Genomic DNA, 15,834 nt, shown 5'->3' with positions numbered 1-15,834 from the left:
AGAATCAGGTTTAATTACTCACCTGGGGGGTACTATTCAGTAAATTGATAATCTGTCTTTCTAAAATATTGATTACTTTGCTGTGATGCATAATCCAGTTCCAGTAGTTATTATTCATTTAAAATGATAGAATGACCTAGTACCATGGTGCAATTATGCTACATGATAAAAATGCATGCTTGTAATAGTACAATTTAGGGTACAATAGGTGGACATCACTCCATTTGAAGAACTTTTAGTAAACTGTGAACATTTTCAATACCCCTGAAAATCTCATGGCGGCACTCTTGGTCTTTTTGTGTTCAGATACTGCTGTAAATGGTCCATTAATGAACCGAAGAGTTGACTGAAATAAGGGTGAGCTTGTGCTCTCCAGCGGGGTGGCAGTGGCAAGCACTCTCTGCTATATGACTGGAGCTGTTGTCACAGGCCTAATATACTGTATCAAGCTTTTATATATTTGTTTGTGGAAAATGTAGTTAAGGTGCTGCACGGGATATTGAACGCTTCGAAACCACACACGCCCCTACTTAGAGCACGTGACCTTTAGAAATCCAATCCCCACTTGGAAGAAAAAAAGTTTACTGTTACCATAGTTACAGGTACACTACACACTCAAATCAAGAGGAATTAGTAAAGATTGACTGCCATAACTAGTGTAGCTACAGTAGCTAGTTAAACAAATAAAATACCTCGTTTCCTTGGTATTGCATAATCTCCGTTTAGCAGATTACTTGTAAACAAATCAACATGACAAAAGAGTTGGAGGATTTTGAGAGTTTCTTGAAGAATGTTGATGAAATAAGTAAGTACTGTACCAGCACTACCACCAGTTATTAATCCACAGTAACGTTAGCTAGCTGACGTTAGGTACGTGTGCGTTCGGGTTTGAAGCTAGCTAGCTAGCTAGAGTACTAGCTACTAGCAACTAGCTGTGTGTGAAATGTGTTAGGGACAGATACAGTCAAGTCATTTTAGCTGACTGTTCTGGTGAAAGACATACGACCAATGTAGTTGGCTAACGTTAGCTCTAACTTTAAAATGCTGTGTCTAACGTTAGCTAGCTAGCATCTAGGCTTTCAGGACAGTAGCCTAATTTCTGGAAAGCAGTGGCGGCCAATGCCGTTTATGATGCGGGAGGACGATTTTATTTTCTATTACAGCATGTTGGATGACTGTCATTCACATTCCATGCACCCAGTTCAATGAAACAGAGATTTATGCTACTACATGATACTAGAATTTTCCCTATACCTATCACGAGGTTGATACAACCCAGTTTATGAATTAACGTTTACAACGTAGGTGCACACAGGTAGAGAGAAACATTTTAGATGATATACAGTGACACATGCAATACCCCCGTGCACACTCTTGTCTGCATCTAGCTTATCTAGGGTGTGTTGGTCAAATTCAGGTATTTGTATCCCTGTTTCGTTTGCTTCCATTTAAGAAACGTTTTTCAACAGAATCCGTGGAATGAATACACCCCTGAGCATGCATAAACACAGTTCACTTTCATAGCAGCCACGTTGTAGTCCTTCTAGCCTGTAGTCATTCTAGTTGTCGTCATTCATCAGCTGTATGTGACCATGCAAAAAAAACTTTCCAAGCCAAACCATGTCATAACTGCTACACACAGCCTACATCGTTGTCCCCATATTAGCTAACGTCCTAGTCAACATAGCTAATATAACTAATGCCTTATTAATGCTACAATCATGCAGTAATGTTACAGTACAGAGTCAGTAAGCAGTTACACCGGTGGGCCCTGGTGGTAAGAAATTAATACAACCAAAAGCTTACTTTGACTTGGAAGAGTTCCAGTGTTTACATTTACATTTAAGTCATTTAGCAGACGCTCTTATCCAGAGCGACTTACAAATTGGTGCATTCACCTAATGACATCCAGTGGAACAGAACAGTGTTGTGTTGGATAGTCATAGCCAGCTAGCAAACATAGCATCCCTCTGTTTGAGCTAGGTGTTTGAGTAACTAAACTAGCTAGCTTCATTTGCTAGCTAAGTAATTAAGTGAAACTGAAAATTAAAAAATGACTCTCTCGCTCTCCTTCATTTTTGAAGAAATAAATGTATTGATAACTGTTGGCTTTCTATCTCTTTGAGGCAACTACTCACCACATTGTATAAACTGCAGTGCTAGCTAGCAGTAGCTTATGCTTTTAGTGCTTGATTCATTGTACTCTGATCCTTTGATTGGGTGGACAACATGTCAGTTGATGCTGCAAGAGCTCTGGTAGGTTGGAGGACGTCCTCTGGAAGTAGTCATAATTACTGTGTAAGTCTATGGAAGGGGGGAGAACCAAGAGCCTCCTAGGTTTTGTATTGTAGTCAATGTACCAAGATGAGGAGGCTACTGTAGCCCTTCATTGCAAAACAGTGTGTTTTAATAAATTATTTGGTGACGTGAATATATTTAGTATAGTTTTATCTAAAAAAGCATAACCTTTTCAATGTTTTACCATTTTTATTTGTATGAAATTCACTGAGGAGGATGGTCCTCCCCTTCCACCTCTGAAGAGCCCCCACTGATGGAAAGACAGCTCAACCACTTAGCCTATCTACTTTTTGGACTTGAATGCCAAAACATTCAGGAGATGGATGTAACAGTATAAATTTAGACCGTCCCCTCGCCCATACCCGGGCGCGAACCAGGGACCCTCTGCACACATCAACAACAGTCACCCTCGAAGCATCGTTACCCATCGCTCCACAAAAGCCACGGCCCTTGCAGAGCAAGGGGAACTACTACTTCAAGGTCTCAGAGCAAGTGACGTCACCGATTGAAACGCTATTTAGCGCGCACCGCTAACTAAGCTAGCCGTTTCACATCCGTTACATGGAGGTGCTCAAAGTTGACCCATTTTGCATAACCCACCAAAAGCACCATACCATGAGACATCCATGATGTCTTCATAGCAGTATACTTTTTTTTACATTAGTTAAAAGCTTACAAACTGGGTTGTCAAACAATTTAATCATTTCTAGAAAACCACGTAAACCCAGATTTTTTTCTCTCCGTTTTCGCATATGTTGCAGTTTGGACACTAATTTACATTTTATGTGTTGTGCCCACCATCGTTTGAGACACAACATACTCTTGAATACAGATGATGTAAAATAGGATCTAAGCTACAACATACGCGAGAAAAAAATTATCAGAGTTTCTGCATTTTTAGAGAATTTGTTAAATGTAAAAAAAAAAAAAAATCTAATCAAATCACAAATCAAATCAGATTTATTTATCACATACACATGGTTAGCAGATGTTAATGCGAGTGTAGCGAAATGCTTGTGCTTCTAGTTCCGACAATGCAGTAATAACCAACAAGTAATCTAACTAACAATTCCAAAACTACTGTCTTATACACAGTGTAAGGGGATAAAGAATATGTACATAAAGATATATGAATGAGTGTTGGTACAGAGCAGCATAGGCAAGATACAGTAGATGGTATCGAGTACAGTATATACATATGAGGTGAGTATGTAAACAAAGTGGCATAGTTAAAGTGGCTAGTGATACATGTATTACATAAGGATGCAGTAGATGATATAGAGTACAGTATATACGTATGCATATGAGATGAATAATGTAGGGTATGTAAACATTATATTAGGTAGCATTGTTTAAAGTGGCTAGTGATATATTTTACATCATTTCCCATCAATTTCCATTATTAAAGTGGCTGGAGTTGAGTCAGTGTCAGTGTGTTGGCAGCAGCCACTCAATGTTAGTGGTGGCTGTTTAACAGTCTGATGGCCTTGAGATAGAAGCTGTTTTTCAGTCTCTCGGTCCCAGCTTTGATGCACCTGTACTGACCTCGCCTTCTGGATGATAGCGGGGTGAACAGGCAGTGGCTCGGTGGTTGTTGTCCTTGATGATCTTTATGGCCTTCCTGTAACATTGGGTGGTGTAGGTGTCCTGGAGGGCAGGTAGTTTGCCCCCGGTGATGCGTTGTGCAGACCTCACTACCCTCTGGAGAGCCTTACGGTTGTGGGCGGAGCAGTTGCCGTACCAGGCGGTGATACAGCCCGCCAGGATGCTCTCGATTGTGCATCTGTAGAAGTTTGTGAGTGCTTTTGGTGACAAGCCGAATTTCTTCAGCCTCCTGAGGTTGAAGAGGCGCTGCTGCGCCTTCTTCACGATGCTGTCTGTGTGAGTGGACCAATTCAGTTTGTCTGTGATGTGTATGCCGAGGAACTTAAAACTTACTACCCTCTGCACTACTGTTCCATCGATGTGGATAGGGGGGTGTTCCCTCAAGTCCACAATCATCTCCTTAGTTTTGTTGACGTTGAGTGTGAGGTTATTTTCCTGACACCACACTCCGAGGGCCCTCACCTCTTCCCTGTAGGCCGTCTCGTCGTTGTTGGTAATCAAGCCTACCACTGTTGTGTCGTCCGCAAACTTGATGATTGAGTTGGAGACGTGCGTGGCCACGCAGTTGTGGGTGAACAGGGAGTACAGGAGAGGGCTCAGAACGCACCCTTGTGGGGCCCCAGTGTTGAGGATCAGCGGGTTGGAGATATTGTTGCCTACCCTCACCACCTGGGGGCGGCCCGTCAGGAACTCCAGTACCCAGTTGCACAGGGCGGGGTCGAGACCCAGGGTCTCGAGCTTGATGACGAGCTTGGAGGGTACTATGGTGTTGAATGCCGAGCTGTAGTCGATGAACAGCATTCTCACATAGGTATTCCTCTTGTCCAGATGGGTTAGGGCAGTGTGCAGTGTGGTTGAGATTGCATCGTCTGTGGACCTATTTGGGCGGTAAGCAAATTGGAGTGGGTCTAGGGTGTCAGGTGGAGGTGATTTGGTCCTTGACTAGTCTCTCAAAGCACTTCATGATGACGGAAGTGAGTGCTACGGGGCGGTAGTTGTTTAGCTCAGTTACCTTAGCTTTCTTGGGAACAGGAACAATGGTGGCCCTCTTGAAGCATGTGGGAACAGCAGACTGGTATAGGGATTGATTGAATATGTCCGTAAACACACCGGCCAGCTGGTCTGCGCATGCTCTGAGGGCATATATTAAGACAATTATAATAATTATAATAATTCAAGAAATTATCAAATAGTTGTCAACCAATTTTTGTAAGCGTTTAAATTAAATTAAACTCAACTGTTTATATTTTTCAGTGATGAAGACATGAATTTCTCATGCTATGCAAAATGAAGCAACTTTGGTCCCTTCTGAATATTTTGGCATTCACGTCCAAAAAGTAACTTTCTGACCACTTCTACCATGAGCAAATATGTATGGTAAGTTTTGTTCAATTCAAAAAGGGTGCAGTAAAAAAGTGATTGAAATGAAATGGAAAGACCCTAATTTGTTTTCCCTTTATTTGTTTATTCCTGATAGGGTATTGTCTACAATAGCTAGATAGCTACTTTAGATTAGTGAGGCACACAGTCATTTCAGGGTAATGCAATGATAAAGAATAGTCTACTGCTGAAGGCAGGCTACAACCTAAAACTTTACCAAGGAAGACCTAAGGTGTTCATGTATAAATTCAGACAATAACAGGGATTATGGGAGTGGTACTAAGTGAATAAAGCAGGTCACAACCATTTCCAGAGGAGTGTATTTCACCCAAATTACAAAATGTCACTGGTTTCCTTACTCTGTAAGCAGTATATACAGTGTATCTTACCTTGTCTGAGTGCTTACAGGGTAAGGAAACCAAAATGTAATTTTGTCATTTGGGTGGACTATCCCTTTAATCTGTGTGATCTCGCTCTCTGTGGCCGATGTGAGTACATTTTTTAAACAAGTCAACACTCGCAAGGCTGCCGGACAGCACAACAGTGCCTCTTCCCCCTCAGGAGGCTGACAAGATTTAGCATGGGCCCTTGGATCCTCAAAAAGTTCTACATCTGCTCCGTTGAGAGCATCTTGACTGACTGCATCACCGTTTGGTATGGCAAATGCATTGCGCTCGACCGCAACGTGCTACAGAGGATGGTGCAGACAGCCCATGTCATCACTGGGTCTGAGCTCCCTGCCAGCCAGGACCTCTATATCAGCCTTGGTTTCTCAAATGACTGCCTCGCCTGGTTCACCAACTACTTCTCAGATAGAGTTCAGTGTGTCAAATCGGAGGGCCCGTTGTCCAGACCTCTGGCAGTCTCCATGGGGGTGCCACAAGGTTCAATTCTCGGGCTGACTCTTTTCTCTGTATACATCAATGATGTCGCTCTTGATTCTCTGATCCACCTCTACGCAGACGACACCATTCTGTATAATTCTGGCCCGTCTTTGGACACTGTGTTAACAAACCTCCAGACGAGCTTCAATGACATACATTGACATTCAACGCCTGCCCGTCTAGCATCACTACTCTGGACGGTTCTGACTTAGAATATGTGGACAACTACAAATACCTAGGTGTCTGGTTGGACTGTAAACTCTCCTTCCAGACTCACATTAAGCATCTCCAATCCAAAATTAAATCTTGAATCAGCTTCCTATTTTGCAACAAAGCATCCTTCTGCGCTTCAGCACTGGTCACCCCCAAAGCCAACTCCTCCTTTGGCCGCCTTTCCTTCCAGTTCTCTGCTGCCAATGACTGGAACGAATTGCAAATATCACTGAAGATGGAGTCTTATATCTCCCTCATTAACTTTAGGCATCAGCTGTCAGAGCAGCTTACCGATCATTGCACCTGTACACAGCCCATCTGTAAGTAGCCCACCCAACTACCTCATCCCCATATTGTTATTTATTTTTTGCTCCTTTGCACCCCAGTATCTCTACTTGCCCATTCATCTTCTGCACATCTATCACTCCAGTATTAATACTAAATTGTAATTATTTAGCCACTATGGCCTATTTATTGCCCTACCTCCCTAATCTTACTACATTTACACACACTGTATATAGATTTTTCTATTGTGTTATTGACTGTATGTTTGTTTATCCCATGTGTAACTCTGTGTTGTTTGTGTCACATTGCTTTGCTTTATCTTGGCCAGGTCGCAGTTGTAAATGAGAACATGGCCTACCTGGTTAAATATTATTATTTTTTAAATAAAATCAGGCGGTGTCGGAGGAAGGCGTGAAAAATGACCAAAGAATCCAGCCACCCAAGCCATATACTGTTCTCTCTGCTACTGTCTGGCAAACGGTACCTCAGCATCGACTCTCGGACCAACAGGCTCCGAGACAGCTTCTACCCCATATCCATAAGACTGCTATATAGTTAATTAAATGGTTACCCGTTCAATTTGCACTGACCCTATCTTGCAGTGACTCTATGCACACTCACAAGTCTATACAGTACATACACGTTACATACTCACACACTGACACTCATACAAAAGCTCCACACATTCACATACATTACATACATGCACACACATACAGTACATGTAGATAACACACACACACACGTATAACGGCAACACAAATACACACATGCATACCGACACACACACACACTTTTACAGTCATTACATGCTGCTGCTACTCTGTTCTTTATTTTTACTCTTATTATTATCTATCTTGATGCCTAGTCACTTTATTCTGCCTTCATGTAAATACATACCTCAATTACCTCGTACCCCTGCACATTGATCTGGTACCGGTACTCTCTATATACTGTATATACTGTAGCTTCATTCTTGTGTATTTTATTCCTCTTGTGTTATTATTTCCTTTTTGTTATTATTTTTTAAAACTCTGCATCATTGGGAAGGGCTCGTAAGCAAGCATTTCACGCTAAAGACCACACCCATTCTATTCGGGGGCGTGTGACAAATCAAATTATATTTGATGTAATCTCTTTAATTTACTCTATGTAATCTGTGATGTTCTTATACAGGCGACCTGGTCAAGGATCTGAGCTCCTCTGATGTAACGTCTCAGCAGAGAGCTGTGGAAAAGGCTGATTGCTACATAAGTACCTTGAAGGAGAAGGAGGAACCATGCAAAACCCTCCTCAACAGGACAGTGATCAACACCAATCCCTCACAACAGGCACCTGCACCGACGGTAACAGCTCAATACTCACTCTCACTCACTCTAATGACTTTTCAGATTGTATACCAATCGACTTGAGATCTTTCCTGTGGTCTGTAATAGGTTGGTTAGGTGTGCATTGTATAACAGCAGGTACATTTTTAGCATCCTTTCATTTGGTGTTTTTTGTCTTAGAAGTTACAGTTGAGTAATTTGATGTGACGCTGCAGAAACGTGTGTTTGTGAATATTTTTCTTCTATTCTTTTATTTCAGGGTTCACAAAATGATCCCAGTTCAAGTGCAGGTGTGTGAAGCTAAAATGGGTCTCTCTTTTGCTGTATGATGAGATTCTAAGGTTTGGGACAACTATTTAAGCAATCATTTAGGAACAACTCCTTCATTTGAGCATGATGTGTAGCAGATCGGGATCTGTGCCACTCACAACTCCGCCTGAAGTGTCTCCACTTGCGTTGACAAATAGATAGATTTTTGGTAGCGCTACTGGGTAAGATGCTTCAGTAGGGCAGTGGTCTGTGTTTACGAGGCAGAGATCATGGGTTCAAGCCTCGGTATGAGCCGAGTCAGGAGGAAGCGGTACTCGCTAAGTAAGCAGATTTGCATAAATCAAACACGGAAAGTTTGGGTAGCGTCTGGCTCTGTATACAGTACATGTATCGCAAGTTAGGATTCGTCCCTTTAAAGCGGCTATCTGCGATTTGTAAACAATGTTATTGTCAACAAACACTGTATAACCTCAAAGCACAGTTAAAACTATCATTTTGATCTCATGGATGTTCAGTTAGTCCTTGAATCCACAGCTCTGTCTATGAATTTGAGACTGTTTACATTTCTCCAGCCACGTCCCTCAGCTGTTTACCAAAATGCTGGCGGGATGGCCGCTTTGTTGTTCTTTGAACTGCAGATTGCCCCTTCAAGTGCTTACATGGTACTACATCATACTGCCCAGAGCACTGGGTCTTTTTAATCTGCAACTCCACCTTTAATTGTACTATCCCTAAACATTTATTTAAACTAAATAAATAAATCCCTAAACATCAATTGGCTTTGCTCAGAATAAATACGATTCAAACCTAGTAAATTGCACCACACAGTAAATTCCAATTCAATAGCATATGGATGTCAATACCCTTGACTGGATTACCAAGATCAGCCTATCAAGGTTCGGTAACAGTGTTTTATTAAATTGTAGTTTATTTTTTGTTAGGAGTTAGATTAGCTTTAATATTGCAGATAGATTGGGGGTTCTATCAATGTAATTGTTTGCATAATTTCCAATCTCCCATATGTTAAAAAATATATATAATTATCTTCTTTATTCTTTTTATTTTTATTTATCCGTTATTTTACCAGGTAAGTTGACTGAGAACAGGTTCTCATTTGCAGCAACGACCTGGGGAATAGTTACTGGGGAGAGGAGGGGGATGAATGAGCCCAATTGTAAACTGGGGATTATTTTCCCCTAACCCATACACCCCTCCCCTAATTGGAGTAAACTAATGGACGACAATGCTTAGGCTTCTACTTACTTTTACCATAGTTCTCATTTTTTCTTTGTTTTTCTTTGTTTTTAGTCCCACCTTTCAGCTACTCTCAACCCCTCCCATCTATCTCTGTAAAACTTCCCGTTTTGATTTCTAATTACCATATATTTTTCAACCCTGCTGTAATTTTACTAAGAGTATTATTATATGTGTGCTATTTGCAGGGTTAGCTCCAGGTAAATGTTGCAATTCTTCAGCTATTCCTGAACCTATGACCAAAAGCAAACTACGTATGGGCAGTACCAAAACAATTGATTTAATGATTCTGTCTCTTCGCAGCAAATCTACAGAGCTGGGATGGTTGTATTGATTGCAAGAATTTGATATAATAATTTGAATCAGTTCACAAACCATGTGCCATGGAATCAGTAGATCAAAAATCTCTTCCCAACTATTTTGTGAACTGTATGGCGCAGCTGTTCATTTTTCTTGGTACTTAAATTAAACTGGTATACTTTTTTATTTAGCATATTTTCTTTAATGTAGGGTTGACTGACAGGTTCCTTATCTTCTTCCACTTGCCTCTTCCATTTTCACAATAATGGTGCAATCAGTTGGTTGTATATTTGGATAGAGCAGACGTTTCTATATATTTTTGTTAGCTGCATGTGTGACACAAACTCCAGCAGTCCAATTTATGACATCATTAACAAAGATGATAGATTTTTAGAAATGTTTTATCAGTTACTATATATGAGTTGGACCATAATATTTGTTGAAATATTTGTTGATAGATTAAGCTGAAATTGCAACCAACTTTCTATGGCTTTTAAAAAAATAGCTGGAGATATTCTAGAGATGATTTCATTTTCAAATAACCGAAAGTGAGAGGTTGTAATCTGAATAAAGGGAAAAAGGAATTTTTTAAAACCGGGGTTAGCCATTCTTACTAATCTGCTGGAAAACCAGTTTGGATTTAATACTACTTTTGTATGACTGAAGCCTTTAGTGAGAGGTTAAATTCTTGAATATTTAATCATTTCAGCTCTCCAAATTCATATTCATTATATATGTAGGCGGGTTTAAATTTTGTCTGGCTTGCCATTCCAAATAAAGAGGAATATCTTTTGCTCATATAATTATAAAAACAAGTCATTTGGTGTAGGCAGGGCCATATGTAAGTAGGTAAACTGGGATATGACTAAATCATTATACAGGGTAATTTGTCCACAAATACACAGGTATTTACCTTTCAATAGTAGCAAGATCTTATCTATTTTTGCTAACTTTCTATAAAAATGTATTGTTGTGAGATTGTTTCTTTCTTTCTTTCGGGATATGCATACAGAGTATGTCCACTTCCCCGTCACACCATTTTATTGGTAAAATACAGGGTAGTGATTCTTTTAGTGATCCAATACGTAATATGGTAGGTACACTTATCATAGTTTGGTTGTAATCCAGAGAGGTTAGATAAATTATCTAGATCCTCTATAAGGCTGTGCAGGGATACAAATTGCGGATTTAAAAGAAAACATGAGTCGTCAGCCTACAGTGACACCTTTGTTTTTAAGCCCTGGATTTCTAGCCCATTGATATTGTTGGATCCAATTTTCATAACTAACATTTCGATGGCCATAATAAATACTAATGCCAATAGTGGACAATCTTGTTTCACTCCTCTTGACAGTTTAATACTGGGCTCCTGAGTGGCGCAGCGGTCTAGGCACTGCATCTCATTGCAAGAGGCGTCACTACAGTCCCTGGTTTGCATCCAGGCTGTATCACATCCGGTCGTGATTGGGAGTCCCATAGTGCGGTGCACAATTGGCCCTGCGTCGTCCGGGTTTGCCGGGGTAGGCCGTCATTGTAAATAAGAATTTGTTCTTAACTGACTTGCCTAGTTAAATAAAGTAAATACATAAAAATGCTTTCTGAGAAGTAGCCATTATTTACTATTTTACACCTGGGGTTACTATACATAACTTTAACACATTGTATAAGAGATGATCCAGAATTAAAATAGTCCATTTATATATAAATTCTAGTCTACTTTATCAAAGGCCTTTTCAAAATCAGCTATGAATACCAGTTCCGGTTTCTCAGATTTTTCATAGTTTTCTATTGTTTCCAGTACTTGTTTTATATTATCTCCAATGTATCGTCCATGTAAAAAAAACTTTCTGATTAGGATGAATAATATCCGACAATACCTTTTCAATTCTATGCGCTATGCATTTTGCTAGAATTTTGGCATCACAACACTGAAGTGTAAGGGGCATCCAGTTTTTTTAGGTGGACTGGATCTTTATATTTACCATCTGGGTCCTGTTGCAGTAATAGTGAAATCTGATTATCTGATAGTCTATCATTTATATAGGAGTGGTTAAAACAGGTTAATAACGGACCTCTGAGTACATAAAAAAAACGTTTGATATACCTCAACTGGTATGCCATCTAACCCTAGAGTTTTCACAGACTTAACGGCCTTAATTGCATCAAGAAATTCATCCTCTGTAATTTGGCTTTCACATATGTCTTTCTGTATAGATATTAATTTTACACTATTAATATAACAAAATCCTTACAATTAACTTCAGTTAGTGGAGATGAAGGAGACCGAAACAAAAATTCATGCAGGAAGTACTTTTGTTCCTCTTTCTAAATATTGTTTGGTGAATCATGGAAGACTCCGTCATTTGTAACACGTTTCTGTAAATGATTTTTGATAGCATTTCTATTTTGAGGATTAAAAAATAGCTTGGTGCATTTTTCCCCAAATTCCTTTATTTCACTTGATTTTTTATAATATATTACACTTGATCTTTCTTGAATAAGTTCCTGTAGGTCTTTTTGTTTGTCCTCAAATGTATTCTGTGCCTGTGCTTATGTTTCCAAATAATGTATCTTTCGTAATCCAGTTAGTGCTCTCTAAATCCCCCCTGTGAAAAGTATATACTGTAGTCCCCAATTCAATTGTAATTAATTTCAATTGGTTCTGCTTCTCACATGGTTCTCTTCTGTGTCTAGTGTAAAATTGAATATCTGTACACGTACTGTACTCAGGTACAAAGAGTGGAATAGAGTCAATCCCAAAGGTTTCCCATCGTATTTAACATCATTTAGTGCAAAGTTTAGTGCAACTCCAAGAATGAACTACTATGTTACCAGCTGACCACTAATGATCCACAAATGTTCTTCTCATTAATGCATTATCTAATTTCACCGTTTAGAAATGTAGAGTTTTACATTCCATATGAAACACTCGTTTAAGAATATTGTTTTATATTCTCCTTAATTCTGTAGATCATTTCATGAAAATGATGGAAAGCGATGCAGAGGACAGACATAAAAGGAGACAAAGGAGACAGGAAAAGGCAAACGGTGTGAATGAAGTCATTTCTCTAGCATGCTCTTGCAATTTCCTAATTAGGGTCGCTCTTAATTCAGCTGTTTTGAACCTGACACTGTATTTGTATATGTCCTTACTCCCTCAGCCCTTAAAGAAAAGGGGAATGAAGCATACGCCCAGGGAGAATACGAGACTGCTGTGAAGCTTTATAGCGACGGTTTAGACGAGCGACGAGACATGCAGCCGCTGTATACCAACAGAGCACAAGTACTCTCAACTTCATTTCAGCTCCGCTTCACTTTTAGTTAACTTAAAAACAGTATGTTGAATACTATCGGTCCACTTTTCCCCCACTTTTTCCTCTGCAGTCCTATATCAAACTGGAGAAATATAAGGAGGCCATAAGTGACTGTGAGTGGGCTCTGAAGGTAAGGCTGACTAGGAACTTTGGGTCAATCACTAGCTCCCTCATTTTTCATAACGCCATTCCAGGCAGTGGCCTGGTGATCCTGTAGTGTCTTGGGAGCACAGAACATACCGTGCAGTGTAGAGTACAGTACAGTGCTCAGTGACTTCAATTAACTGTAAGTGGTGTGGAGAGGGGAGGAAAGTGGGTTGGAGTACTGTATATACCCCTTAGAATCTGTAATAAAAGCAGTACAAAAAAATCAGTGCTCACCTTTCAGGACAATCTGTTTCGAAAAACATACAAACTAACTAGACAATGGGTTTGGCCTAATTCAAGGGAGTACCGTATTTGAAGCTTGAGTAAATGTGGTTTTGGTCTAGTTTTGTGTAATGATGTCCATATTGCAGATGATGTGTTCAGTTGACGTGTCACGTATGATTCTCTTGCTCATATTATTTCTTTACAGTGTAATGACCAGTGTGTTAAAGCATATCTTCACATGGGGAAAGCACACCTGGCACTCAAGAATTATAACGAGGTCGGCATTCCATTGCATTTGAACTACATCTAACTGCATTGCAGAGAAAACAGCCTACAACTGTATTCAGTCATTCTGGATGCCTATATGCTTCAAACCTTATGTTGATCTCCTAAAATGCAGATTTTGCTACTTTTTAAGCTTACCCTTCCTTCAGCAAGTAGAGTCCTGCAAGCGTTCTGCTTAATACAATATTTAAAATACAAAGTGACTGCATTTCTTTCTTTAATGGTCTCAACATTTCTGCTTACTCTCTGTCTGTGTGTATTAGTGAGACCAGAGTCCCATATATTGATCTATGGCTGGTTGAGATTAGTAGAGTGCATCAGCCAATCTCATGACCAAAGGTAGCTGTAGGAAACGTAATTGACATATTTCTCTTTTACAGTCACGAATGTGCTATCAAAAGATACTGGAAATTGAGCCAGGACGGGAAAAGATGCTCAAAGGTAAGGCAATATAACACGCTGAAAAGTCTTGTTGCAAGTGAAGTCTATTACTCAGATTTGCTCATGGTCCCACTTAAACAAACTACAATTTATAAAGGCTTCTATAGAGCAATCATAACATCTCAATAAACACTACATAGATGCCTCACAAATCATTTATGAACAAACTCAGCAAAGTCATACTATGTAAGGGTTTATATATGACCCATGTAATCATAGGGCGAGGATCATCAACTAGATTCAGCTGCAGGTGTAATCATTTTTTTTGCTCAGAAAAGGGCCAAATCAAGGAGAGCCAAATCAAATCTCCACAAGTAGGGGAACCCAAGGACGTAGGCTAACCCACCATCATCAGGCATGTGATTCTTCCTGATTAATCAGAAATTACTGTTTTTTTTAATGTACACTCCATTCATATACAGTATATCATAGAAACCAACCTATCACTTAGCCAAAATTCACGTTTTGTCCTGACTCCTGATCACATCCCACCGTCTTGTCACCAAATCATCCCCTCTCGGCAGAGAGGTCTGTTAGGCATCCTCATTTATTTACGCATGATAACAGCCCTGTAACAAGGACAAGCCTACAATGACAACCCAAAGCTGGATGGCACTCATTGTTACCTTGCAAATAAAGCATAATTTTTTTCCCCTTTGTGCCATCATTGCCGTTGTCAACTGTGGTAAGCTTATTTTGCTTCATTAAAACAGATGGTCCCAGTAGCGTTTTGTTCTGAGTCGCATGCTCATTTCACTGTTTTGTGTCAATTTAGACTAGGATGGATTCCCAATGAATAATGACACTATCATTTTCACACGTTTTGATGCTGTTGTTCGTTGTCGACGTGTGATTATGGAGATGTTATGAATCATCGGAAAAGACGGCAACAACGTTTCTGGAATACCCTCGTTAACTTTCCCTAAATGTATTGAAAGTAAGATAATTACTGAATCCGTGCATTTAATTGGTGATACCATTAATTCGGTAGGGTTAGGAAACATTCGTATGGCCTCCTTGCAAAGTTGTTTCCATTTCTAATCTGTGGCCCTACTACCTGTTTATAGCATATGATGCTATTTACAGCATATGAATGCATATTATGAGAAACGCGGTGGTCATACTGTCCTACACTCCTTTGATCCACTGCCATTAGGTTACCTCATACTAGGCTCCTCAGAAGCCATCTGTCTCCGAGCCCATGTTTTCTCCTTTCTTCCTCAAGAGTATCTGACCCAAGTGGATTTGGAGGAAGAAAGAGAATGCCAGGAAAGCAACGCGTGGGAGGAGTTTGATAAGGGAGAAGAAAAGGCCACGACAGTGCTCCAACTGTTGAAAAAGCTGCAGAGACCCGATCAGTTCCCGTTATACTACTGCGCAGGGCTCAAGCTTCTGTCGCACGCCATTACAGACTGTGAGTACGCTGTTGGGAGTTTCCCCATCCCTACAAATCTTGTGTGAGTGTGAGTGGGTGTGAATGTTATTTTTTCCGCTTCGCTTTCCCCAACCCTCCTCATCCTATCCTGTGGGCCAGAAGGATGTCAATGGATGCTCCTTCAGGTCACGGGAGGACAGCGTCGACAGGTGGGTTTCTCTTATTCATGG

At 40.2% G+C, this 15,834-nt stretch overlaps 1 protein-coding gene across 1 annotated transcript in view; it reads left to right on the top strand.

Annotated features, from left to right (window-relative positions):
• Window positions 1-605: 605 nt before the first annotated feature.
• ttc12 (tetratricopeptide repeat domain 12) overlaps window positions 606-15,834 on the top strand; it is a 40,023-nt gene continuing 24,794 nt past the window's right edge. The window contains exons 1-9 of the mRNA XM_029673230.2: window positions 606-805; window positions 7,842-8,011; window positions 8,253-8,283; window positions 12,788-12,865; window positions 12,979-13,100; window positions 13,202-13,261; window positions 13,709-13,780; window positions 14,169-14,229; window positions 15,455-15,643. Coding sequence (XP_029529090.1) covers window positions 751-805; window positions 7,842-8,011; window positions 8,253-8,283; window positions 12,788-12,865; window positions 12,979-13,100; window positions 13,202-13,261; window positions 13,709-13,780; window positions 14,169-14,229; window positions 15,455-15,643 — 838 coding nt within the window. The 5' untranslated portion in view covers window positions 606-750. The remainder of the gene's footprint in view (window positions 806-7,841; window positions 8,012-8,252; window positions 8,284-12,787; window positions 12,866-12,978; window positions 13,101-13,201; window positions 13,262-13,708; window positions 13,781-14,168; window positions 14,230-15,454; window positions 15,644-15,834) is intronic.

Source organism: Oncorhynchus nerka, linkage group LG11, assembly GCF_034236695.1.
Source record: "Oncorhynchus nerka isolate Pitt River linkage group LG11, Oner_Uvic_2.0, whole genome shotgun sequence".
Taxonomy (NCBI): Eukaryota; Metazoa; Chordata; class Actinopteri; order Salmoniformes; family Salmonidae; genus Oncorhynchus; species Oncorhynchus nerka.
Note: the sequence above shows the minus strand (reverse complement) of the source record. Positions and strands in the feature narration are given on the sequence as shown.